The following is a 26,015-nucleotide window of genomic DNA, read 5'->3' on the forward strand; positions in this document are numbered from 1 at the left end:
TTATTTATTAAATTCTCTTAAAACAAACCAGAAAAATAGCAGAAAATCCCCACCCACAAAAGAGAAATCAAAGCCACACAATAATGCTGTCAACTAACCCACCCCAACCATACAGTAAATACAGTGTCAGACAATAAGAGAAAATCTTCACAACCAAAGCAACCATCTTCACCTTCCACCCACACCCAAAATGAAAACAAAGCGACCAAATAAAAAGAATTTTTGCACCGAACCTCCTAACCTCATTTCAGCCCTGCACTGCAGCCTGAAATCGCAAAAGGTAAAAGGGTGTGGAGTTAGTGTAGCAGCAGGACTTGCAAAGCACTCTACTGCCATCCTGCGGCACAAGCTTTTACTGCAAGCATTAAGCCATCCTCTACTGAACTCAGGGACCGTCCTTGGCATTTCAGTAGAGCAAAGCCTCAAACTTCTCCTATTTCTCTAGTACCATATGTGCCAGGTGGTAATATGGTCAAAGAAAAAGAGTGAAAATCTTCAGTGTCTATTTTATTGATGAGGAGTAGATAGGGAAATGAGGCAAGCACGGGAGCAACAATAGGTGGTGTCAAGATTCTTCATTGCCAGAATCATCCTGGTCTTCATAGCAGCTGTCACCCTCGTCTTCCATATCATCATCCTCATAGTAGTCATCATAGAATAGGTCAGATCCCTCATCTGGAGCTGATACCTTGGTTTTTACACAATATTCAGCTAGTGTGGTAGGAACCTTTACTCCATCATTGTCTGCATCAGCCTTCGTGGTGAGAACTTGCTTCCTATAAATTTTAAAACATGATTTAAAAAAAAAAAAGCATCAAGCTGGTCAAAGACATGCCAAGTGATGGTGGAACTGGCTAACATCTAATCTATATGTAGTCTCTTGGCTAAGGAAGACTTTTTGGGGGGGTGGGGGGAAATTAGGCAAGTTGAATTTCATTTGCTTGATTCTTTACTTGGAGAGAGAAATCACTGCAAGAGAAATGTCAGTGGCTTTATTTTTTGCCCATTAAAAAGATGAGCAAAGTGTGCAAGCGTATGGGGGAGGGGTCATAGTGGTCAGCCAAGACGGGCATCCAGCCAGTAGCTATCTTACATGTAAGTCCAACTTTAGAGCAATGATTTGATGTACTGTTTGTGATTTCATACTACAAAGCATAGTTTAGTACAGAAGGAAGCACTGACAAAAAAATAACAGCACTATTCTGCAGAAATCCAATTATATTTAGGGGCTATTTTAGCTATGCATCTCTTCTCATCCTCTTTACAGAATGCATGCTGCTGTATTCTGCTGCAAGGCAGCTGTTAGTAATTCAGATATCCTGCTGCTGTCATTACTTTGAATCCAATGTGATCTATTCTGGCAGTTTCCTGATATAATGTTTAGCCCCCTTAGGGACATCGGACATAAATGTTCATCCTGGTGCCCTGGTACATAACGCACCAGGACGTACATTTAAATCTGGAGTGGCAATCTGTCCAAGAAGCCAGCACAGGAGCTATTAGCAGCCGTCACAGTCAATAATGGACATTAGTGATCCTGCCAAGTTGTTGTAATCAATAGTGATAACTAGAGGATGCACTGTGTAAATGTAAGCCCGGTGCCCACTTGCGGTCTACGAAGCAGACTCACTCACTTCATATCCGTTCAGTCCCAGCTGCTATCGGCTAATGCCGGACAACACTGATCAAGGTGAACCCTCAAAGTCTATTGCGGCATCTAAAATGGCAAATCAATCATTTGCCGCTTAGTTCAGTGGAACTGATTTGGACCACCACAGCAAAATCACATTGTTACGATCAGCTAAGAGGTCCATACCTGCCTGCGTGCCGTCCGAAATGAGAATTAATTGCGTTACATTTTCTGGTGTAGCCCCTAACTTACTTTTCATAAGGGGTAAAAGAAGAAAAATCCCCCCAAAATTTGTAACGCAACTTGTCCAGAGTACGGAAATACCCCATATGTGGCCCTAAACTGTTTCCTTGAAATACAACAGGGCTCCAAAGTGAGAGAGCGCCATGCACATTTGAGGCCAAAATTAGGAATTTGCAATAGGAGTGGACCCGGATAAAAGGATGGAGCTAGGTCTCCACCAAAACCCTACGGCAGTGCTTCCCCAAACAGGGTGCCTCCAGCTGTTGCAAAACTCCCAGCCTGCCTGGACAGTCAATGGCAATACTGGGAGGTGTTTTGCAACAGCTGGAGGCTCCATTTAGGAAACCCTGCCGTATGAGACATTTTTCATTTTTATTGGCAGGACGTGTAAGGGGGTGTATGTAATGTTTTACTTTTTATTTTGTGTTAGTGTAGTGTTTTTAGGGTACATTCACACAGGCGGGGGTTCACAGTGAGCGAGTTTTCCACTGGGAGCTTGAATTGCAGTGGAAAATTTGCCGCAGCACAAACCTGTAGATGAAAACCCACTGTAAACCCGCCCATGTGACTGCGGGTGTTCTGCTCCTATGAAGCTGACAGAATGGTGGAATTTTAAATTCCATCTAAGTACCGTATTTATCGGCGTATAACACACATTTTTTTGGCTAAAATTTTTAGCCTAAAGTCTATGTGCACGTTATACGCCGATACACCCCCAGGAAAGGCAGGGGGAGAGAGGCAGTCGCTGCCCGCTCCTCTCCCCCTGCCTTTCCTGGGGTCTAGAGCCCTGCTGCCGGCCCTTCTCTCCCCCTGGCTATCAGCGCCGCTGCCCGTTCTGTCCCCCTGACTATCGGTGCCGGCGCCCCATTGCCGGTGCCGATAGCCAGGGGGAGAGGAGCGGCGCCGACAGCCAGAGGGAGAGAAGGGGCAGCGGCACCCATTGCTGGCGCCGTTGCCCCGTTGCCTCCCCCCCATCCCCGGTTGCATAGTTACCTGTTACCGGGGTCGGGTCTTCGTTGCTTCAGGCCTCCGGTGTGAGTCCCCTGCGTCGTTGCTATGCGCTGCACGGCGCATGACGCAGTGCGCCGTGCAGTGCATAGCAATGACGCTGGGGACGCACACCGGAGGCCTGAAGCAGCGCGGACCCGACCCCGGTAACAGGTAATTATGCAACCGGGGATGGGGGGAGGCAACTGGGCAGCGGCGCCGGCAATGGGTGCCACTGCCCCTTCTCTCCCCCTGGCACCGATAGTCAGGGGGACAGAACGGGCAGCGGCGCCGATAGCCAGGGGGAGGGCCGGCAGCAGGGCTCTAGACCCCAGGAAAGGCAGGGGGAGAGAAGCGGGCAGCGACGGCCTCTCTCCCCCTGCCTTTCCTGGGTGTGTATCTGGGTATACACACGCGCACACACGCACCCTCCTTTTACCATGGATATTTGGGTAAAAAACTTTTTTCACCCAAATATCCTTGGTAAAATGAGGGTGCGTGTTATAGGCCGGTGCGTGGTATACCCCGATAAATACGGTAATTAACTTTTAATTGCCCCTTCTATAAAGGACCTCCTCCCTTAGGCCATACTGCTTTTTTTTCTGTCCTGTGCGGACAGCAGGACAGAGCAGGCTCTGTGTTTTTCAGAGCCTGCATGGGTAAATTTTTCCCTTTTCTAGGGGTTTTTACATATTTTTATTTTTCTGCAGCTTTTGCTGCTGTGCTCAGTGTCTCTGTCTGGCAGCGTTTGTGGAACGCTGCCGCGGACCAGGGGCTCTAACTACGGCTGCCTTACTCTTCAAATTGGTTTCCGGCTCTCTCAGTGCGGCGCTAAAGGTGCCGCTTGTTATTTATGTTATCGGGCGATTTCGCCCTTACCTGTTAGTAGGAGGACAGTGCGCCCAGGCAGCAGCATCTGTCTGTGGAGTTAGTTTCCCTTGCTGTGTGCGGGACAGTCACATGAGGGGGGGGGGGGGGGGGGGGGAGGTCGCCCCAAACCTTCAGCTGTGGCAAAATCACAACTCCCAGAATAAATGCTGGGAGTTGTAATTTTGCAACAGCTGTAGGCACACTGGTGGGGAACCACTGAGTTAGGAAACAGACTCTAGCTCAGTGATTCCAAGCCGTGTGCCTCTAGCTGTTGCAAAACTACAACTCCCAGCATGTAGGGTCTGTCAATGAATTCTGGGGAGTTGTAGTTTTGCCTTTTCCAGCAGCCAGACCCACCATGATCAAATATCTTATCCCCTTTCCTTTATCTAGGGGTTAAGATGTAAAGGGGCGTAGTACCCCTTTACGGAAACAGCAAATTAGAATTTTTGAGTTTTCGTTTTTATCTCCTTGCCTTCTAAAATCCATATCTACATCTAGGGCAGAAACAGCTAATCGATTAACTGTCAACTAATAGATTATGAAAATAGTTGACAACTATTTTCATAAACGATTAATCAGTCAGTGAATTCGTTGTTCAGCCAATTTCTAAAGTTCACAAACACTTAGCAATTACGTTCACATGAGGTATATACATAGTGATGATCGCTAAGTGGGTGCATTAGAGGGCTCAGAAGGAAAGGAGCGACAATGGGATTTTGCTGTAATGGTTTTTAGAGGGCATGTCGCATTTAGGAATCCCCTATAGTTCCAGAACAGCAAATAAAAATAAAATGTGTAGGGGTATGTGTATACGTAGGGTTTTACTTTTTATTTTGTGTAGTTCATGTTTTTAGGGTACATTCACACGGGCGGGGGTTCACAGTGAGTTTCCCGCTGGGAGTTTGAGCTGCAGCGGAAAATTTGCTGCATCTCAAACTTGCAGAGAGAAACTCACTGTGAACCCACCCGTGTGAATGAAACAACTGGAGGAGAACAGTTTGGAGACCACTGTGTAGTGGTGTCCAAACTGTAGCCCTCCAAATGTTGCAAAACTTCAACCCCAAGCATGCACAGGCATGCTGGGAGTTGTAGTTCGGCAACATCTGAAGGGCCAGATGTTACAGAACTACAACTACCAGCATTCCTAGAGTGTCTGGGCATGCTGAGAGTTGTAGTTTTGCAACATCTGGAAAGCACAGATTGGAAACCACTGCACAGTGGTCTCCAAACTGTGGCCCTCCAGATGTTGCAAAACTACAACTCACAGCATGCCCGGACAGCCAAAGGCTGTCTGGGCATGTTGGGAGTTTTAGTTTTAAAACTCCTAGAAGCAGCAGTGAAGATCACTTTACAGCGATCTTCACTGCTGCCTCGGATGCCGCCGCTGCCTTCTCCACTTGCCTGCCGCCGCCTCCTACACTTGTGCCTGCCGCCGATCCCCACTGCTGCGCCGGTCCCAGGTATGTGCCGCGCTTCCCCCCGCAGCTCTCGGGGTATTCTTGCCCTGCTCTGTTCGACTTCTAGGGACAGGCAGAGCAGGGGAAATGAACTTTAACCCCCCCCCCCAGTCAGCTAAGACACAGTGATTGGTCCACAGGGACCAATCACAGTGATCTCTGACCAGGAACATTCGCAGATGGTCCTGGGTGGGCTTGCAGAAGTTGTCCCCCGCTGGTAACAGCGGGACTTCTGCCAGTTAACCTGTGCGATGCCGGACATAGCCGGGTTAACTGAATGATTTATATAAACGTCATGATGCACGAACTACCAGCATAACATGACGTTTATATAAAAGTCATTCTCGGGAAGGGGTTAAAGTAGAATATGTCATGAAAAAACCAATCTCGGAATCAAATTCATAAGTAAAAGCATCCCAGAGTTATTAATGTTTAAAGTGACAGTGGTCAGATGTGCAAAAAATGCTCTGGTCCTTAAGGAGAGTCCTTCACCCCTTGGGGATGGAGGGTTTTTCCACTTTTGCTTTTTCCTCATAACCCTTTCAATTTAGCGCCTAAAAATCCACATGACGGCTTATTTTTTGCGCCGCCAATTCTACTTAGTAATGACTTAATTTTAACCAAAAATCTACTGTGAAATGGAAATTGACGGTATTTGTCAGCGCAATAGCGTACCCCCGCACAACCCATGGCGTACCCCTAGGGGTATGCGTACCACGGCTTGAGAACCCCTACAATAGGGGACTATTTATAGCAATCATTAGATTGCTAATACTGTTTAGTGCTATGCAAATTATCGCCAATCTTCTTCTCTGATCTGCTAGACCAGACAGACAGACCAGAGAAGAAGACCCTGGAAGAGTGGCGGAGCCAGGTGAGGGGACTGAATGGATCTCTGCGGCGATCCAATCAGCCATTACAAGTGTCGCATATGCCATGATAAGTGTTGATCACAGCATCTGATGGGTTAATGGAACCATTACTGATGGATCCCTGACTGCTGATAGCTGCTGGGACCCGCCTTGCATGTAGATGAAAACAGCTCCTGTGCTCGCCTCATGTATATGACGTAAATTTACATTCTGGTGCGTACCAGGACATACATTGATGTCTAATATCCTTAAAAGGTTAAAAAGTATAACGGTTATAAAAAAAAGCTATGTAAACGTGATTATTATTGTAATCATATCAACCCACAGAAGATAACATGTCTGTTTTTCAAAAAAATCTCGACATACAAATACAGAAATGCCATTACATCTGCTTACAAATGAGTGTGAACACAGCTTACCGTATAATGTCAGTGTACTCTCTATCACGTCCCTTGCTCTCCTTCCATTTCCGGTACATGACAGATGCATCCACATTAGCTGGAGAAAAAGTGTTTGGCTCATTCAGGAGGGAGATGACACTGAGGAGTATTGTCCTATGCAAAATTTAAAACATTTTCCATGTTAAACTACACTTGGAAAGTGACAAAAGCAGTCCATTCACACAGCCACCTTGCTTTTAGAGTTGTAGATGTACTCCAGCTTACAGCGTGATCAGCTGACTTGTCCTGCTTCCTAAATCCTCTAGGGAGCAACTCTGCCCAGGAAAAGTGCATACATTTCCCCTGCAGTGCCCACTCCAGAAGACATGTATTATTACACTCCAACCACTTAGGGCCCATGCACACTAGTGAAATAAAGTCAGTGGATATGTGCCGTTCCAAATAGAGGTTCATTTTGTGCAGAAGTTTCACTGACTAATGGGCTTTTCTGTGAGGATTCTGCGGAAGGGTTAACATGTTCATTCTTTCAGCCAATACAGATTAGTATAGGAAGTTCTGCTACGAAATTTACGTAATGTGCACTAACCTTTTGAGAACAATGGGAGTGGAATATCCTTAGTGTGAATAAGCCCGGAACACTATTGTAATATGTGGGACCCCACTTCTCCATGACCTTATATGGAACAGGGCGGTCTTAGGCGGTCACACGGCAGAAATTCGGCAGAATGACCTCCTGGAAAATACAGGTGGATATTCCACAAATAGCGGACGCCGTCTGGAACATGCCGGCGCTAGGACGACTTTAAAATGCGTCATTTTTATAGATGACAATGCATTTCTGAGTAGATTCCCCGGAAGTTTCTCCATATGTACGGTGCAGCAGAATCCCGTTGAAAATAACGGGCCTCTGGTGCAACAGAATTTCCAAGCGGAATTTTTCAGCTGGATCCGCTTGGAAAATTTGTCGTGTGAACATAACCTTATTAGCCATAGCAAGTTTTATATGATACAGATTTCCAAAATCCTTAGTAACAGCATTAGTTGTGTTCTATTGTTTCCTGATCACATGGAAAGAGATGCTCCAACCACCTTCTTCATATGGCTAATAATCACTATGACACCAAGCATTTCTATACGATCCAAAACTGAAATGCACAACTATTTTTAGTTTTAATAAGGCACCTTTAACCCCTTTCCCACCTATCACATACCGGTACATCATGGGGCAGGTGATGGGAACATGACCGCGGGTTGTGTCCATGTCATAACCAGCATATCCCCGCTGCTATCAGCAGCAGACATCTGCCAGTAATGACAGATATCTGAGCTGGCTCCGATGTCAGTCATTGAAATGGTTAAATGCAGTGATCAATAGCGATCATGGCATTTAAACATTAAGTGCCGGTAATCCCTGAGGTCTAGGGGACCCATCTGCAGCTCCGCAATGTAATCACAGGCTGCAGATGTGCCGACGGAGAAGAACGGGGACTTACCCGTCCTTCACGTTGCTCCGTGGATCGGCTATTGGTTAAGGATGCCTTTGGCTGCCCTTAGCAATTGAGCACCGAAAACAGAGGTCAATGTAATGCAATAGCAATCGGCAAAAAAGTAAAAAAAAAAAAGTTTTTAAAAAACCCTCCCCCTAATAAAATTCTAATCAGCCACCTTTTCCCATTGTTCAAATAAAACATTGTAAGCATTTGGTATCACCGTTCTTGATGCTGCACGGTAAAAGGCGCAAACACATAAGATTTCCAAATGCCAAAATTGCTGATTTTTGGTCACATCACGTGCCAGAATAAACGTAATAAGTGATCAAAGAGTCACATATACGCAAAACTACAGCTCGTGGTGCATAAAATAAACCCTAAACAAAAGCTCCGTAGGTGGAAAAAGAAAAAATTATAGGGGGGGGGGGGGGGGTTGGGTGTCAAAACATGGCATTAAATAAACTTTTTCAAGTTTTCAATTTTCTACCTTAAAACGAAACAAACAAACAAAAAAATTGGTATCATTGGAATCATACTGACCCATAGAAGATATTAAAGATAGCATGTCAGATTTACCGTATTGTGAACCCTGAAAAAAAATTGCCGCATACAATTGCACAATTCCATAATTTTTCAATTTTGCCTTACATACACACATATCTCTCTATCTCTATATTTTTTTTTTTCTGTAATACATTATACGGTAAAATAAAGTATGCCGGGGGAGTGTATGGTTATGGCCGAGTGAGGATGTGCTTCTAGGAGCTCCTGCCTGCCACTACCTGTTCTGCCTGCCTTCTGCCGACAATATGGGGAGATCACACAAAAAATCTAAGGGGCAACCTGCCACAGTGCCCCCTTCCCCACTGGGGGACATTGAATCCTATTTCACCATGTCCCAGCACCTCCGTGCCGGGACCGCGCCGCCTGCTGAGGATAATAAAATTCTAATATGATATGCCGGAGCTCCGCTCCCATCTTCCTACATCTCCTACCTGTTCCGGGAGAGGGACAGCATCGCCTGCAGCCCCAGCACCTGATTCCAGCCTGGGGACACTGCCGGAGACTTCTCCTCACAAAGCTCAGACGTCTGCTGCTGCCGCCTTCTGCTCCGCTCCTGGACCCGCCACTGCCACACGTCTGGACCCTGCTGCTGCTGCCGCCACCATGCTACAGCAGGTGGGCCTGCCCCCTGTTACAGGGACCTCTGCTGCAGCACATTCCCAGCCCCCTTTACCCCCCCCCCCCCACGTCCGTGCCTGTGCCCCAGTCACGGTCCCCTGCTCTGGACCTTCTCACCGGGGACTCTGATTCAATACCCTCGCTGCTGCATCCACCCCTGGGACCCTCACCTCCACAAGTGTGGGCTGGGGGAACGTGCCCCATGGCCTTTACTCAGTCACTGGGTCCCCCAGCTGGAGTGCCTGCATCCTCCCCTGGGGTGCTGGCGGCCCTGGAGCCCCCCCTTGCCTCTGGCATACCTGCTGCCGCACCGTCCCCACCCTGGTCCTCTGGATCCTCCTGGGATGCCACCCATGCCAAGACTTCAGCCTTATCACCTGCTGGGGGTGCACTCCCCTCTCCTTAACAGCTTGGCGGGCTGGTCCGTGGCTCTCCACCTCTACCCATGGACTCGCCGCCATATGTGCCGCCTGCCTGTAGCCTTGATTTCACTCCTCCGATTTTTCAGCAATCCGTGCGGCCCTTGGGAGGGTCCTCCTCCCCTTCAGGACTCTTGCCTCAATTCCCGTTTAATGCACCTGATGTGTCGGGTGCCTCGACACCTATTACTCTGGCTGACCTTCAATCACTGGTTCATGCTCTCCCCACCAAGGGTGAAATCTCCAATCTAGCTAAGCAGCTTGTGGACGAGTGTAAGCAGAATTTTGCGCAGTTCCGAGCTGAACTTTCTACTCTTACTGCAAGGGTCTCTGGAGGTGGAGGCTGCGTAAGATTCAACTTCTACCTCTATGCAAGCTCTGCAATCTTTGGTCAGCAGTCACACGGAACAGCTGTTCTCCCTGCAACAACACCTGGACGAGAATGAAAACCGCAGCCGCAGAAATAATATTCGTATTCGGGGTCTCCCTGAGGCGGTGTCCCCTCGGGAACTTAGGGATGCTCTCACTTTTATCTTCAACAACCTCCTGGAAAGTCCACCTGATGCTTATATTGAGATGGACAGGGCTCACCGAGCATTGCGGCCACCTAGTACGGATGACCAGCACCCTTGCGTCCATTTTTATGCCCTGAAGGAGGACATTCTCCGCAGTGCCAGACGCTGCCAACGGATCTTATTTAAAGACATTCCTATTCAAGTTTACCCGGACCTCTCCCGCCACACGTTAGCACAGAGGGCTGCCCTGAAACCTCTTCTCTTTGCTCTTTGGGAACGGGGTATCCAATACCGCTGAGGATTCCCCTTCTCCCTCTTGGTTCGCCAAGACTGTCCCATGTTACTCTCCTTTCCGGCTAAACGTCCTCTAATGGGGTCAGCCCCACCTCCTGCCAAGTCTCCAAGATCGGGCTCCCATCCCCGGGGCCCCAGAAGAAGAGGTCCTAGTGTCCCCTCATCGCAGGGATCTGAAGTCGCTGCCTCTGCACCCAGGGGTGCTGGTGGAGGGGTCCGGGCCTCTGTTATGTGATTGCCTACTGACTGTCTACCTTTGATTGCCCTTAACGTACATTTCCTTTTTTTCCTCAGGTTGCTCCTGTCAGTCCCAGCTTGCTAGCCCTCCCCTTGATACTCTCCTGTAACTACCTCCTCCCTCTCCCTGTTTACTCTTGCTCCTGTTCTGCAGTGGCCTCGATTTTGTCTTGTCATTTTTGTAGCGGTGGGAGCGCCCTTTCTCTCCCATCATAGGCGATAGGTCCTGGTGGGCGGGGGTCCCCTAGGATCCTGTTTATAATATGGTTTTCTTTTACTAGTTTACGCAGCAGTAGTTTCCTTTTGTCTTCTACTTCTTTTTGTGTTTCTTTTTCTTTCTTTTCTCTCCTGGTCCCCTTGATCGTCTCCTGATCTTCTACTCTCCTTTTCTCCCGTCTGTTCGTCCTTCTTATCTTTACCCATTCCCTGCCCAACTCCTCTCCCTCCCCCCCCCCCCCCCCCCCCATCTTTCTTCTCTCCTTCACTTCCTCTACTCCTATAGCTGCGGGGGGAGGGGGGTTCTTGGAACTTGTCCACTGATATCCTGATATCAATTGTGTCTCCCTTTGCCTTTTTGTTTCGTTATGGCCGACCTCAAGATTGCCTCCTTTAACGCTAAAGGTCTGAATACCCCTGAGAAGCGTTCTCAAGTGCTCCACCACTTTCACAAGCAGAAGGTACACCTGATTTGCTTTCAGGAGACGCACTTCAAGGTAGGACACGAACCCTCCCTTAAGCACCCACATTATGTGTCTTGGTTCTGTGCCAATAATCCTTACTCCAGGTTCTGCGGGGTGGCGATTGCCATTCACAAATCCCTGCCTCAACAGGTACTGGACTGCACGATTGATCCCTTTGCCCGTTACATTGTCCTCACACTCTCAGTAGGGGGTCATGTACTCACCTCTCCTAAATGTCTACGTTCCTAACCTTAATCAGATCCCTTACCTATTGAACTTCACGGACAAGATTCTCCCCGTAATTCTATGTGGCGACCTCAACCTTACTCTAGATCCCACTCTTGACAACTCCTCTGGTCGCTCTTCTAGCTCATACTCTGCCATTAGGCAGCTGAAACGGGCTCTCTCCCTCTTACAATTGCAGGACACATGGCGTTTGATCCACCCCTCAGATAGGAACTATAATTTTCTTTCCCCTCCCCATAATTCCTATAGCAGAATTGACTATATATTCCTACAACAGTGCCTTGCCCTGGCTAATTTCCTCTACCATCGGCAATATTCTTTGGTCCGATCATGCACCTGTCTATTGCACATTGAGCTTACCGTTTCTTGTCAAGGGGGAGTGGACCTGGCGCCTGAACGATTCTCTCCTACTTGATTCTGTCTGTATGGCTGACATCGACAGGACAATTGCGAACTTCCTACTTGATCATGCCCAGGATCCCACTCTCTCTGTCGTGAAATGGGAGGCCGCCAAATGTGTGCTTCGGGGAAACTTTATCAAGCACGGTACCAGTCTTAAAGAAAAAGGCAGCTGCCTTGAAACGGGCCTTGGGGTGGGTTGCTGACCTAGAACTGGCCCACAAACGTGCACTCTCTGCCTCTGTCTTGGGTGACCTCTTGTTGGCACGACAGGAGACAAAGCGTTTGCTTGATGCCTCATCGAAGCGTGCTCTCCAGCTTTGCCGTAGCAAATTTTATGAGTTTGGTAACAAGAGTGGACGTATGTTGGCCAGGGCTCTTAGGGAACGGATGGTCAGATCTCATGTTCCCTGCCTCATGGTCCCGGGGGGGGGGGGACAGGCACACACTACCCCTGAAATAGCCGAAGTGTTCTGCACTTTTTACACTGACCTGTACAACTTGCCCCCTGTTGCCCGGTCTGGCTCCAGACGGGAATCTTTCCCTGTCCCTGACCTCCCCAGTCTGTCCCCCACCATTGCGGAGGAGCTGGATGCTCCGTTTTTGTAGGCTCAACTTTTGGGAGTGATCTCCTCCTTGCCTCAAGGGAAGAGTCCCGGCCCGGATGGCTTTAATACGGGCTTCTATAAAGCATTTGGCGAACGCCTGGCCCCTATGCTTTTAGCTGCGTTTAATGAGGTAGGCCCTGACGTACCCTTTCCCTCTCAATCCATTTTGGCCCATGTTGCGGTCCTCCCTAAACCAGGCAAAGACCCACAAATGTGTTCTAATTATAGACCTATTTTGCTTTTAAATGTGGACCTGAAAATTTTTGCTAAACTTATTGCGGATAGACTTGGGGCTCATTTTACCGGGCTCATCCACCCCGACCAAGTGGGCTTTGCCCCGGGAAGCAAAGCTCACAGCAATACCCTTAAAACCCTGGATATCATACATTATGCTCAATCTCGTAACATCCCTTTAATGATTCTTTCCCTCGATGCTGAAAAAGCGCTCGACCGGATATCCTGGTCTTCCCTCAGAGACACTCTCCACACAATTGGCCTTGGTCCTGTCCTCTCCTCGAAAATCCTGTCTCTATATCATTCCCCCTCCGCTTGATTAAAGGTCAATGGCGCCCTCTCCCGGTCCTTTCAAATCTCCAATGGTACTCGCCAGGGGTGCCCCTTATCCCCTTTACTGTATGTCCTAATCATGGAACACCTACTGGCCTCTATCCACAGTAGCCCAGACATCTCAGGAGTTAGGATTGGAGGACGCGAATATAAATGTTCGGCTTTTGCTGACGATCTGCTAGTATACGTCACTAACCCCCATATCTCCCTCCCCTCCTTGATGTCCGTGCTATCCGGATTTGGGGACTGGTCCAACTTTAAGATTAATGGGTCCAAATCAGAAGCGTTAAGTGTCTCTCCCGCAGCCCCTAGCCGATACCATAGGCACTAATTTTCCTTATGCTTGGCCCTCCCCTGGTATTACCTATTTAGGGACAACGATCACGGCCAACCTCTCCCGTCTTTACCAATGTAATTTTGCACCCTTACTCACTCAATTCTCTTCACAATTGGACAGGTGGCACGATAAAACCCTTTCCTGGTCCGGCAGGGTCAATGCCATCAAAATGACACTCTTGCCGAAGTTGTTGTATTTGCTCCAGACCATACAGATTGCCCTCCCAGCTTCATTTTGGCGAACCTTGCAAGGCAGGTTTGGTGCCTTCATTTGGGCATCAGGGCGTTCGCGCCTTAGACGGGCGGTACTATTTCGCCCCAGGGAGGCGGGGGGAGTGGGCCTCCCTGATTGTCGCCTCTACTACATTGCAGCTATGCATGCACGTCTACTGGACCTGCTGCATAAACTCTGCCACCAAATTGTGGGTACGATTAGCACGGGACGTCTCTCCTACAGACCTCTCCGGGCTTCCGTGTCTGTGGCCCCCTCCTCCCTCCACCTTGACCAGGTTGTCATTTAACTCTGTGCAGACACTCTCCGTGCTGGGTAGGTCTGGGTCCCAAGACTCCTTGAGCGATCGGGTGGGCCCACTACTGCCCATTACCGGGAATCCTGCCTTTCCCCCTGGGTTGTCACCGGGCACGTTTCTGGGGGGTACGAGCCACCCTCCACTGAGGTTTCATCACGTGCTCTCATCTTCGGAACTGCTCCCCCTCTCAGCCCTGTGTTCAGGCCCAACGTCTCAGAGTTGTGGCCCTTTTGACTATATCCAATTACAGCATTTCTATGCTTCTATAAAACCTTCCTCCCACTTGCATCGTGCTTTGACCCCCTGTGAGACGCTCTGCCTCGCCCCCCCTGCTGCCACCTCAACTATAGGCTTCCTCTATCAACTGTTAGCTAGCCACACTTCCTCCCTACCCCCTTTTTGCGCAGCATGGGAAACAGAGCTCAATAAATCCTTTACCCCCGCCCAGTGGTCAAAATGCTTTCACCTCACTCACAAATCTGTTGTTGCCAATAAGGAGCAGGAGACCAATTATAAAATTCTGTCTCGCTGGTATAGGACCCCTGTCCAGCTCCACCGATGGTACCCTGCAGTATCCTCCGAATGCTGGCGCTGTGGAACTGCACAGGGCACTATGCTGCACATCTGGTGGGATTGTCCCGCACTGACGCAGTTTCGGTCGGATGTCTTGCGTACTGTTAGGGTGGTAACTGGGATTTCTGTTCTGTTCCTGAGGCAGCCTTATTGTTTCAATTTCCCATGTCTTCCACTTCTTTTCGTAAATCCCTCCTAAGTCATATGCTCCAAGCAGCCAAAATGGTCATTCCCCGTTGGTGGCGTTCACCAATGCCCCCGACAGTTAGCGCGTGGGTGATGGAAAACGCGAACACTCAACGCATGGAGGAGTTTATGGCATTGACTACTGCGGAGAATGAACGTTATACTTAAACATGCTTTGACTGGCTCACCTTCCAGGAATCCTCAGGCTACCGGGCTCTTCTGGACGTTGTACCCCCCGCAGCCTCCTAGTGTCCTACCCTCTTTCCTTCTTTGTTCCCTGTAGTTTCTCCTGTTTCCGGCTCCCCCTTGCATATCAGTCAATAACATATGCATATCAGTCATAATACTATATAAAAACAACCTGCCTAACATGGCGTATGCCCCCCTCATGCCACTAAAACGGCTCTGATCCATCACAAGACCTTTTAAAAGGTGTCCTGTGGTATCTTGCAGAAAATTATGTCGGCAGCAGATCCTTTAGGTCCCGTGAGTTGTGCGGTGACTCTTCCACAGATTTGACTTTTCCAATCACATCTCACAGATGCTCAATCAGGCTGAGATCTAGGATATTTGGTAGCTGCAATGCACTCTGGTTGCTATGTGACAACTGCTCTACCATTTCTTTGCACAAGGTTTGATAAATCTCCCCCTAAGGTCAGCTTCACACTGCGAAATCTCCAGCCAGACAAAATCCAGCCAGAGATTTTGTCTGCAGTGCAGAGATCCACCAGAACATTTAAAGAGTTCAATTTTCTGGTTGAATTTTTCAAGGGGGATTTTCCGGGCGGAAAGTCCGCTTCGAAAACTCTGCAGTGTGCAGCAGAATCCCATTACCAGCAATGGGACTCTGCTGCACTGGAATTTCCAAACAGAATTTCAAACCAGAATTCTGCTCAGAAATTCCGTGGTGTGAAGCCGGTCTAAATTATATCACAGTTTCTGCTAGCGGTGCTAGTCTTGTGATGTGGAGCTCTAATATTGAGAAATAAAAGGCCCCATTTAGTGGAAGACTCTAGAGATGAGAGAACTTACAGTAAATTAGATTCCTCACGAACTTCTCCGCTCGGCAGTTGATGACTTTTCCTGCGTAAATTAGTTCAGCTTTCAGGTGCTCCGGTGGGCTGGAAAAGGTGGATACAGTCCTAGGAAAGAGTCTCCTAGGACTGTATCCACCTTTTCCAGCCCACCGGAGCACCGGAAAGCTGAACTAATTTATGCAGGAAAAGTCATCAACTGCCGAGCGGAGAAGTTCGTGACAAATCGAATTTACTGTAAGTTCGCTCATCTCTAGAGGACTCTATAAAGTTTGCAAGTTAAGGAAAAACTGCACAAAATGACTTACGCAACCAACACACCATTACATGCTCCCAGATCATATTTGCATTGAGAATCGAAGAAAGATGATAATTTAAGATACTGTGACATTTTAAACCCATAAACAATGGCTTACCGCACATTCTGTGTTGGGTTCCACCTCTCAGATGGAAGCTCTCCACTCTGTGGATCATCTACTGGAGGATGCAAGATAGAAATACATACATCTCCATTCTGTAAGAAACACAAGTGGAAAGAACTATAATGAAAATGTATAAAGCAGGAGTGTGGAAATTTAATAAAAAACTACTTGTCCACGGGACTAAAACGAAGAAAAATCTACTTGTCCCTCATGATGATCCACTTGTCCTGACCAATTTTCGCCTTTACACTCATTTTTTTCCTCCTTGCCCTATAAAAGCCATAACTACCTACTATAATCTTAATTGTTCAATAACATTCTCCGAACCAAAAAAATAATTTTAATACAATAATAAAAATATATATATATATATATATATATATATATATATATATATATATATATAGTGTTGATTTATTCCTGTCACATCAGTACAAGCAACGTTTCTGCTCGTATGGAGCCATTTTCAAGCTTGAATAAATCAACACTTTTTCACCGTTCTTTGGAGTGCTGCGTTATTGTTGGATCTTATCTAAACTGAGGACTTGGGTCAAGAAGTTTTTGGACACTGGCACCCACATATTGAGGCTGAGTAGTGCTGCAATATTTTTTGGTGTAATATATATATATATATATATATATATATATATATATATATATATATATATATATATATATATATATATATATATATATAAATTATATTTGGTGAAGTGAAATCGTAAAAGAATTTAGCAAATTTGGTGGTTTTCTTTTCTATGCCATTTACCTTGTGGTTGAGCAAACATGTTTTGATACTTTAGGCCGGCCTGATTACAGCAATACCAGATTTGTATACTTTCCGTCATGTTTTACCAATTTTAAAAAAATTCTGAACTCTTTCGAATTTTTCTTAATTGCCATTTTTTTGACCCCTGTAGCTTTAAAAAAAAAAAAAAATTCAGTGCTAGGTCATGGCATATCGGAAAGATATGCGCTTTAACCCCTTAACGACCACGGACGTAAATGTACATCCTGGTTTGGGGGACTTCCCGCACCAGGACGTACATTTACGTCCTGTGTATGACCGCGAGCATCGGAACGGTGCTCACGTCTTACACGGCAGGTTCCAGCTGCTAGTAGCAGCCGGGGACCCGCCGGTAATGGCCGCCATTAACCCCTCAGATGCAGTGATCAATACAGATCACGGGATCTGCGGCAGTGCGGTACATTGAATGGATGATCGGATCGCCCACAGCGCTGCCGTGGCGATCCGGTCATCAAAGGATTGCTGATAACTGTCAGTTTTTACCATTTTACCCCCAAAAAGTGTAAATCATTTTTTTTTATAAACATATTTGGTATCGTCGCGTGCGTGAATGTCCGTACTATCAAAATATAATGTTAATTATCCCATACGGTGAATGGCGTAAACGTAAAAAATTTAAAAAAGTCATGCCGCTTGTCATTTTATTTACTTTTTTTTTTTAATTATCTACAAAGCTTTATATATATATGCAAATTTGGCATCGATAAAAAGTACAGATGATGGCACAAACAAATGAGCCCTCATACCGCCCTATATATGGAAAAATGAAAAAATTATAGGTGGTCAAAATAGGGGGATTTTATACAAAAAGTTTTAGAATTTTTTTTTAAGCGGTACAAAAATATAAATATGTAGCCATGGGTATCATTTTAATTGTATTGACCAACAGAATAAAGAACACATGTCATTTTTACCGTAAAGAGTATAGTGTAAAAACAAAACCCTCCAAAATGTGCAAAATTGTGGTTTTCATTAAAATTTCCTCCCTAAAATTTTTTTTGGGGGGTTCACCGTACATTTTATGGTAAAATGAGAGGTTTCATTACAAAGTACAATTGGTCACGCAAAAAACAAGCCCTTATATGGGTTTGTAGATGGAAATATAAAAGGAGTTATGGATTTTAGAAGGAGGAGGGGAAAAAAAAAACGCAAAAATAAAACTGGCCTGGTCCTTAAGGTTAAAATGGGCTTGGTCATTAAGGGTTTAAATGGCCAGAGAAGTAAGGAAAAGAAAGCACATGTATGTGTACTACTGCCAAACAGTACAGTTCAGAGTGGTGACTGGGTGATTTAAGTGCTCTCACCTCTAACAAGGGCATATAGGTTTATAACAACAGGCTTTTGGAATAATAGAATCCCTTTAACTCTACTTCAAATGTGGAATTTCACCCATTGAAGTAAATGCCAACTGTGCTGCAATAACCTGGCACCACTACTACACAATGAATAGTGCCAACTGCTTACAGTTGTTTATTCGGTATGTGCTGGAGCACCCTGCCAATCAGAAATTGATGGGCTATTCTGGGCTATCAATGTTTAATGTGGTTTAGTTCAAGGGGTTTTCCAGTCATTTAAGAGAATAGCAGTGCCTTCCTTTGCTAGAATAAAAGTATTTTATCTTTTCCCCCCCATCATAGCAGAATGTCTGAATGTAAATATGCGCAGACAAACATCCAGATGAGATGCATGTTAACATTGTATTATAATTTCAGTTTCCTCAGGCATTTAAATAGAATCTTGCAAATTGTTTCACAAAGTAAGATCTACAAATACTTGCCTCATAAATGTTTGGGTGCCACATCTTCGTCATAAATCGGAAAGCAGGGGGTGAATATGGATAATCGATGGGGAACTTTAGGCGGGCCTGTGAAATGCATAATAAAAGTTAATACTTCACAGAATGTCTCTCACCCATATAAAATGCACACCATTTTTATTTTGAGAAATATACACACACACACACACACACACACACACACACACAGATGTGGCATGTGTCCATAGGGATCAATGACCATTTGTGTTTATTCTGCTTTTGGCTTACAAATACTAATGTAAAATACTGCCGAGTGAGCTTGGCCCAAAACTAGGGTAAGGAAAATGAGCAGCTGACAGACCAGATTTGTTCAGATGCCCATTGGAAAACAAAAGCAGCAACCTGGTTATTATGGTCAAGTACTAGATTATTGTAAGTGAACCATTTAACAGCTTTACAGAAAATAAAGACGGGTCCCAGTCACTGGTAGTGCACATCAATAAGCACCATCACATGGTGAACTGTATGTATGGCATAGGGCATTTATACAACTGCTTCACTGGCTACAAAAAGGTTGTTCTTTAGGAAACCAGATTGTCTCACCCCACCCACTTTTACATACACGTTTCCAATTTGATGATCGATAAGAAAACTTACAAGTCTTCACTGAAAATGTTTCAATCAGCCTTTTGTGTGGTACTGTTTCTGCTAAACACAGACCTTAGCGTCTCAGTAAATATAAAAAGTAAAGAGGTTAGATAAAATGGATGGAATTTATCCAGGCTTGCATGCCAGTTTTTTGGTATAAAAAAAAAAAAAAACAACAAATAAATAAAAAAAAGTTACTAATTTTTGGGCAAGCCACGTTTTGCACAAATTTTTTTTAGTGTGACTCAAAATATAAAAAGCAATAAATAGTAATCACCCAAAGCTCTAAGGCAGTTTCAGTTATCACTGGTATATGAGGGATAATGGGAAGAAACAATGCTTCAATATCATATGAAAAGCTTTATTATAATAATTGCAGGTCCTCCTCTCACAGGGCCCTTGTGGGAGGTTAGGATAAAGACAATATAATACAATATAAAATGGAATATAGAATAGACAGACTACTGCATATGGATAATTTCATTTATATCATTCAGGGATCCGGCATACCATACTCCGGACTGTTGCCTTGATATCTTAAAGGAGATGTCCGGTGCTCACTTTTCTTATTTTATCCGTTCCGGGCTGCAAAATAAAAGAAAACAAACTTTCTCTTACCTGCCAACGAGCCCCCGGAGCTCCGGTACAGGTGTTCGGTCCCCGGGTTGTAATCTTCTTACTTCCTGTTAGCCCGGCACGTCACACGGAGCTTCAGCCTATCACCAGCCGAGGCGGAACATCACTGCGGCCGGTGACAGGCTGAAGCTCCATGTGACGTTTCAGGCTACCCGGAAGTAAGAAGAATACAGCCCGGGGACCGAATGCCTGTACCGGAGCACCGGGGGAGCCTAGGCAGGTAAGAGAAAGCTTACTTTGCAGCCCGGAACGGATACAATAAGAAAAGTGAGCACCGGACATGTCCTTTAATGCCGGATCTCTCAATGATATAAATCAAGTTATCCATATGCAGTAGTTTGTCTATTCTATATTCCATTTTATATTGTATTATATTGTCTTTATCCTAACCTCCCACAAGGGCCCTGTGAGAGGAGGACCAATAACTTATTATTTTTATGCAATTATTATAATAAAGCTTTTCATATGATATTGAAGCATTGTTTCTTCCCATTATACCTATGATGACTGGAACTGCCTCAGAGCTTCGGGTGATTACTATTTATTATTGCTATTTGTTGTGGAACACCTAAGGTATAGGTGTACACCCATTATAATCTCGGACAGGTAAATTGTGAGCTCCGTTTCTTTTTCTGATTATTCCTAAATCAAAAAAGCTTCTTAAAATCTGCCTCCAAAAACTGTTAAAAAAAATTACCTGATTTCAGCACTTTTTTTGATGCGGTTTTTCAAGCTACAATTTATGTTAATGCAATCCAATAAGAACCACTCAAAAAAAATTGCCACTTTTCAGCACAGTTTTTAGAGATGAGCGAAGTTACAGCGATTCGATTCATCACAAACTTCTCGGCTCGGCAGTTGCCAACTTTATCCTGCATAAATGAGTTCAGCTTTCAGGTGCTCCGGTGGGCTGGAGACTCTCTCCTAGGACTGTATCCATCTTTTCCAGCCCACCGGAGCACCTGAAAGCTGAACTCATTTATGCAGGAAAAGTCATCAACTGCCAAGCCGAGAAGTTCGTGACGAATCGAATCACTAAACTTCGCTCATCTCTAGTAACTTTGCCAGTATAACTACGGGACGCACAGCGAGTCTCAGAGTTACATTGAGAAAGCGACTCCAGGCCCATACATGGACCCCAGTAGGAATTGGTAGTTCATACTGGAGAGCAGCAGGGACCAAAAATGATGTATCGTGAAAACAAAGCGACTGGTTAAAGCACTATTTCCCAACCAGGGTGCCTCCAGCTGTTGTAAAACTACAACCACCGGCATGCCTGGACAGCCAAAGGCTGTCCAGGCATGCTGGGAGTTGTAGTTTTTCAGCAGTTGGAGGCACCCTGGTTGGGAAACACTGGGTTAGAGGGAAGGAGAAGGCCAGCCATTTACTCTCACCATGCTTATGTTGGGAGGGGAATATAGCATTACACTGGAGTGGCCTTTTAAGGAATCCTTTGGCCTCTTTCTTAGGGTACGTTCACACGAGCGGATCCACCGCTGAAGGACCTCTGTATTCTGCCTTTACATGTGCCTGCTCGGAGCAGCAGTACGCCGCTACGAGCAGCCACAGTGCGCTGTGCGAGTCGCCGTGCGCATGCGCAGTATGCTCGCACATCGTGGCAGCTCTCAGCCTAGCTCATTGAGCAGGGGGAGCGGCCGTGATGTGCACGAGTACACCGTGCATGCGCGGCGACTCGCACATCGCTTCAGTGTGTCTGCACGTAGCGTCATATTGCCAGAAGGCAGAATACAGAGGTCATATTGCCAGAAGGCAGAATACAGAGGTCATATTGCCAGAAGGCAGAATACAGAGGTCATATTGCCAGAAGGCAGAATACAGAGGTCATATTGCCAGAAGGCAGAATACAGAGGTCATATTGCCAGAAGGCAGAATACAGAGGTCATATTGCCAGAAGGCAGAATACAGAGGTCATATTGCCGGAAGGCAGGATACAGAGGTCATATTGCCAGAAGGCAGAATACAGAGGTCATATTGCCAGAAGGCAGAATACAGAGGTCATATTGCCAGAAGGCAGAATACAGAGGTCATATTGCCGGAAGGCAGGATACAGAGGTCATATTGCCAGAAGGCAGAATACAGAGGTCATATTGCCAGAAGGCAGAATACAGAGGTCATATTGCCAGAAGGCAGAATACAGAGGTCATATTGCCGGAAGGCAGGATACAGAGGTCATATTGCCAGAAGGCAGGATACAGAGGTCATATTGCCAGAAGGCAGGATACAGAGGTCATATTGCCAGAAGGCAGAATACAGAGGTCATATTGCCAGAAGGCAGAATACAGAGGTCATATTGCCAGAAGGCAGAATACAGAGGTCATATTGCCAGAAGGCAGAATACAGAGGTCCTTCAGCGGCGGATCCGCAGCGAAATACACTGCGAAAATCCGCTCGTGTGACCTTACCCTTAGGGTTCAATTAGATGGTCATAACTTGCAGAGAGTTTTGCTACCATTAGCTTCAATGGGTCCACAGAAAATCTGCAGTAGTGGCAGATTTGCAGATTGCCGTCAGATCCACTGAAATAAATGGTAGCGAAACACTCAGATTTCCTGCAGCAAGTTATCAACATGTAGACGTACCCCCGCATAGTATTTGATATTTTTAGTCTAAGGGTGCATTCCCATCTGGCGTATATGCAGCGTATTTCACGCTGCGCAAAATTTGCGGCAGCAGCGGGAAAAACGCTGTGTATTCCTTGCTCACTATACACATAGGGCTTTCCGCCGGCAGTCCTATGTGTGCAGCGAGTTTTGGAGACTGAGCCACACATCACAGTCACGCCTCTAAAACTCACTACACACATAGGGCTGCCGCCGGAGACCCCTGTGTGCTGCGTATACGCCAGGTGGGAATGCACCCTAAGAGCGCTTTCACACCATGTTTCCAGCCTGTGGCTGCTGGATCCGGCTGGGGGAGGGGGAAACCATGCACTCCCATACCCCAGCCGGACTGGTGCTGAAATCCATTGACTTTAATGAGCCGACCGGAGTCACAGTTCGGCTCATTTTCGACCCGTATCCGGTTTTCTGACGGGGCCTAAAACCGTAGGGCAGAAATGAGCCGACCGGGGTCAAACGGTGAATCCGGTCAGCTCATTAAAGTCAATGGATTTCAGCGCCGGTCCGGCTGGGGTACGGGAGCGCACGGTAGCTGCCGTAGGTTGGAAACGTGGTATGAAAGCGCCCTTAACCAGAAGCGGAACAGACATGGAGAAGAGCTATAATAAAAAGACGTGTACCTTTTTGTGTGTTTTAGAGATACTCCCGGATTGGGCTACATATACTGACTAAAAATACTATGTGTGAGAGCAGTCTCATTGCCAAAGACTGGCCACAAAAGTCTACTGTTACCCATCACTTTACTGGCGCACATCACTCTTAAAGGGGTATTCCAGTGGGAAAAATAGATATGTTTTTTTTATCAACTGGATCCAGAAAGGTAAAACAGGTTTGCAAATTAATTCTAATTAAAAAATTATAATCCTTCCAGTACTTAGCTGCTGTATGCTCCACATGAAGTTCTTTTCTTTTTTAATTTATTTTCTGTCTGACCACAGTGCTCTCTGCTGACACCTATGTCCAGGTCAGGAACTATCCAGAGTAGGAGCAAATCCCCATAACAAACCTATCCTACTCTGGACAGTTCCTGACATGGACAAAGGTGTCAGCAGAGAGCACTGTGGTCAGACTGAAAAGAACTGCACAACTTCCTGTTTAGTATACAGCAACTGATAAGTACTGAAAAGGATAAAAAAAAATTAAAAAAATTAATAGAAATCATTTAAAAAATCTGTTTAACTTTCTGGAGCCAGGTAATGAAAAATATTGTTTTCTACTGGGGTACCCCTTTAAACACAGATGGTTTGGTGCCCAGTCCAGTTTGGCATTGAAAGGTTTTCATGGGCCTTATTCTTTGTGAAGGAAATTCGAAATACCCCTTCCACATTAGATGAGGCAATGTATTGCTTAGAGGTCCAATGACCAGGGACTGCGGGTCACAATGGAATGCAATCAAAGCCTTATAACCGGTGTGTGCGCCCCCCCCAAAATGACAACTCCTATGATGCCTTGATATCCTATGCATCAGGGGAGTTGTAGTTTAGCAGCAGCTGGGTAGCAGTGGTCTCAAGAATGTGGCAAAACTACAACTCCCAGCATTTGGCTGTCCAGGCATGCTGGGAGTTGTAGTTTTGCCACAGTTTTGAGACCACCACTCTACAGGAAGGATGCAGGGTTTAAGGATGGCTTTGTACTGGGATGAAAGGTTCAACAAGTCCATATACAGCTCTGTAGTGACGTCACTGGTATGGGGGCTCTATTGTCTGCCCTCCACAAAGCCCCTTCCTCACCTTGAAGTACCCCCCTTCATAAAAGGTGTTGGGGGGGCCGAATATCGCCACCTCCCAGTTGTACAAATCCGCCTCATCCACCAGGGTGACCCGGAACCCCTCCACTGGCTCCTCCTGCAGCCCCTTCAGCTCTAACAGCAGCGCCTTCTGGGAGCTGGGCACCGGCAGTGCTGGCCGGGCCATAGTGTCTGTGCTCCCCGGTATCTCTCGCCTAGGCCTACGGTCTCGTCGGCGCACAGCCCGCTGGGATCGTTGGTTCCGCTCTCGGGTCTGTCAGGACATGTCACTGGACGCCAGGGATGGCTGCCTGCTCTGCTGGATACACTGTGAGGGAGAACGCCGAGGTGCGGACTACAACTCCCAGCAGCTTAAGAGGCGGGCCGGTGACGTGGCTGAGGGGGCTGTGTCTTCAGACGAAGGGGCTTCTTCCGGGCGGAGCTGTGAGGGATGCTGTGACGTGCGGCCGTGCAGCTGTTGTGTCCCTGGTTACGCGTGCGGTACAGCGCTTAGAACACTGACTGAACAATGGCGCTTCTGTGTGCTCATAGCCGCCCAGTGTGGAGAGATCCCTGCCCCCAGCTCCACACAGCCTTTGTTCTCGGCTCCTCTTTACTCCATAAAAACACGACGACAAAAAAGATTTCCCTCAATAAAATGTGATACATTTCATTCACACAGTGCGGTACTTTAATATTTTGTATGGTAAAAGAGCAGTGTCCATTGTTCCAATTGCAGCCATACTTGGAGAAACAAAACAGTAGCAAAGTACTGAGGGTTTGTTTATGTGGAAAAAAAATGTTCAAGTTATTTTTTAAAGTGTACCTGTGGTCAACAAAAACTTTTGATATAATGTAGATAATACCATTATATGTATATTTGTAATATACATTGATTAAAAATTGTGCATATTTTTGGGTGAAAAAATGCTGTCCCTGTAGCTATTGTCTGTGTGTCTCTATGAGGAGTCCAAAAACAGGAAGTGAGGGCAGGACAAGCAGGGCTCTGTGCAGGCTACTGGCTTGTCAATCATCCTGATGTATGAGCCAGGAGCATGTTATATAGCCTCAGTGCACACTGTCCTGCTTTTTCTTAGTGCACAGAGCCCTGCTTTTCCCGCCCTCACTTCCTGTATTTGGACTCCTCATAGAGACACACAGACAATAGCTGCAGGGACAAAAATATACACATTTTTTAACCAATGTATATTACAAATATACATAAAATGGTATTATCTACATTATATAAAAAGTTTTTGTTGACGACAGGTACACTTTAACAATTAGTTTTTTACAGAACCGATAGGAAAAACGTCATGGATAATAAGGGTACGATCACACTGCGTTCCTGCCCCCATTAATCATATCCGTCAGCATGCCGCCGAAACCAGGATGTCAACATATAATGTTAACCACCGGACCCCAATTATTTTTTTTAATCAACTGGTGCCAGAAAGTTAAACAGATTTATAAATTAGAAAAGCAAGGATGTCCGGCACCAGGTATGTTACAGATCACTTCTTTATTCATGCCATAGCAAGGAAAAATACATACAGGATGGATAAGATAATCTGATGCGTTTCGCTCTCTTGAGCTTAGACGTGGACTACGTCTAACCTCG

The 26,015-nt window shown here is 46.2% G+C and overlaps 1 protein-coding gene across 1 annotated transcript; it reads right to left on the minus strand.

Annotated features, from left to right (window-relative positions):
* Positions 1 to 492: 492 nt before the first annotated feature.
* Positions 493 to 25,029, minus strand: CDC34 (cell division cycle 34, ubiqiutin conjugating enzyme). The gene is made up of 5 exons (XM_056518027.1): positions 24,399 to 25,029; positions 18,767 to 18,853; positions 16,176 to 16,273; positions 6,482 to 6,616; positions 493 to 776 (listed from the first exon to the last, which is right to left on the minus strand). The coding sequence occupies exons 1-5, from the start codon at positions 24,579 to 24,581 to the stop codon at positions 566 to 568; spliced, it is 714 nt and encodes a 237-aa protein (XP_056374002.1). The 5' UTR covers positions 24,582 to 25,029; the 3' UTR covers positions 493 to 565.
* Positions 25,030 to 26,015: the final 986 nt, after the last annotated feature.

Source organism: Hyla sarda, chromosome 1, assembly GCF_029499605.1.
Source record: "Hyla sarda isolate aHylSar1 chromosome 1, aHylSar1.hap1, whole genome shotgun sequence".
Lineage (NCBI taxonomy): Eukaryota > Metazoa > Chordata > Amphibia > Anura > Hylidae > Hyla > Hyla sarda.

Coding starts and splice junctions, on each gene's coding strand:
- CDC34 (XM_056518027.1), bottom strand. CDS start 24,581: ATGGCCCGGCCAGCACTGCCGGTGCCCAGCTCCCAGAAGGCGCTGCTG. Junction 18,854..24,398: donor ATGAAGGGGGGTACTTCAAG/GTGAGGAAGGGG, acceptor TGCATTTCACAG/GCCCGCCTAAAGTTCCCCAT. Junction 777..6,481: donor GAGTACACTGACATTATACG/GTAAGCTGTGTT, acceptor TAAAATTTATAG/GAAGCAAGTTCTCACCACGA.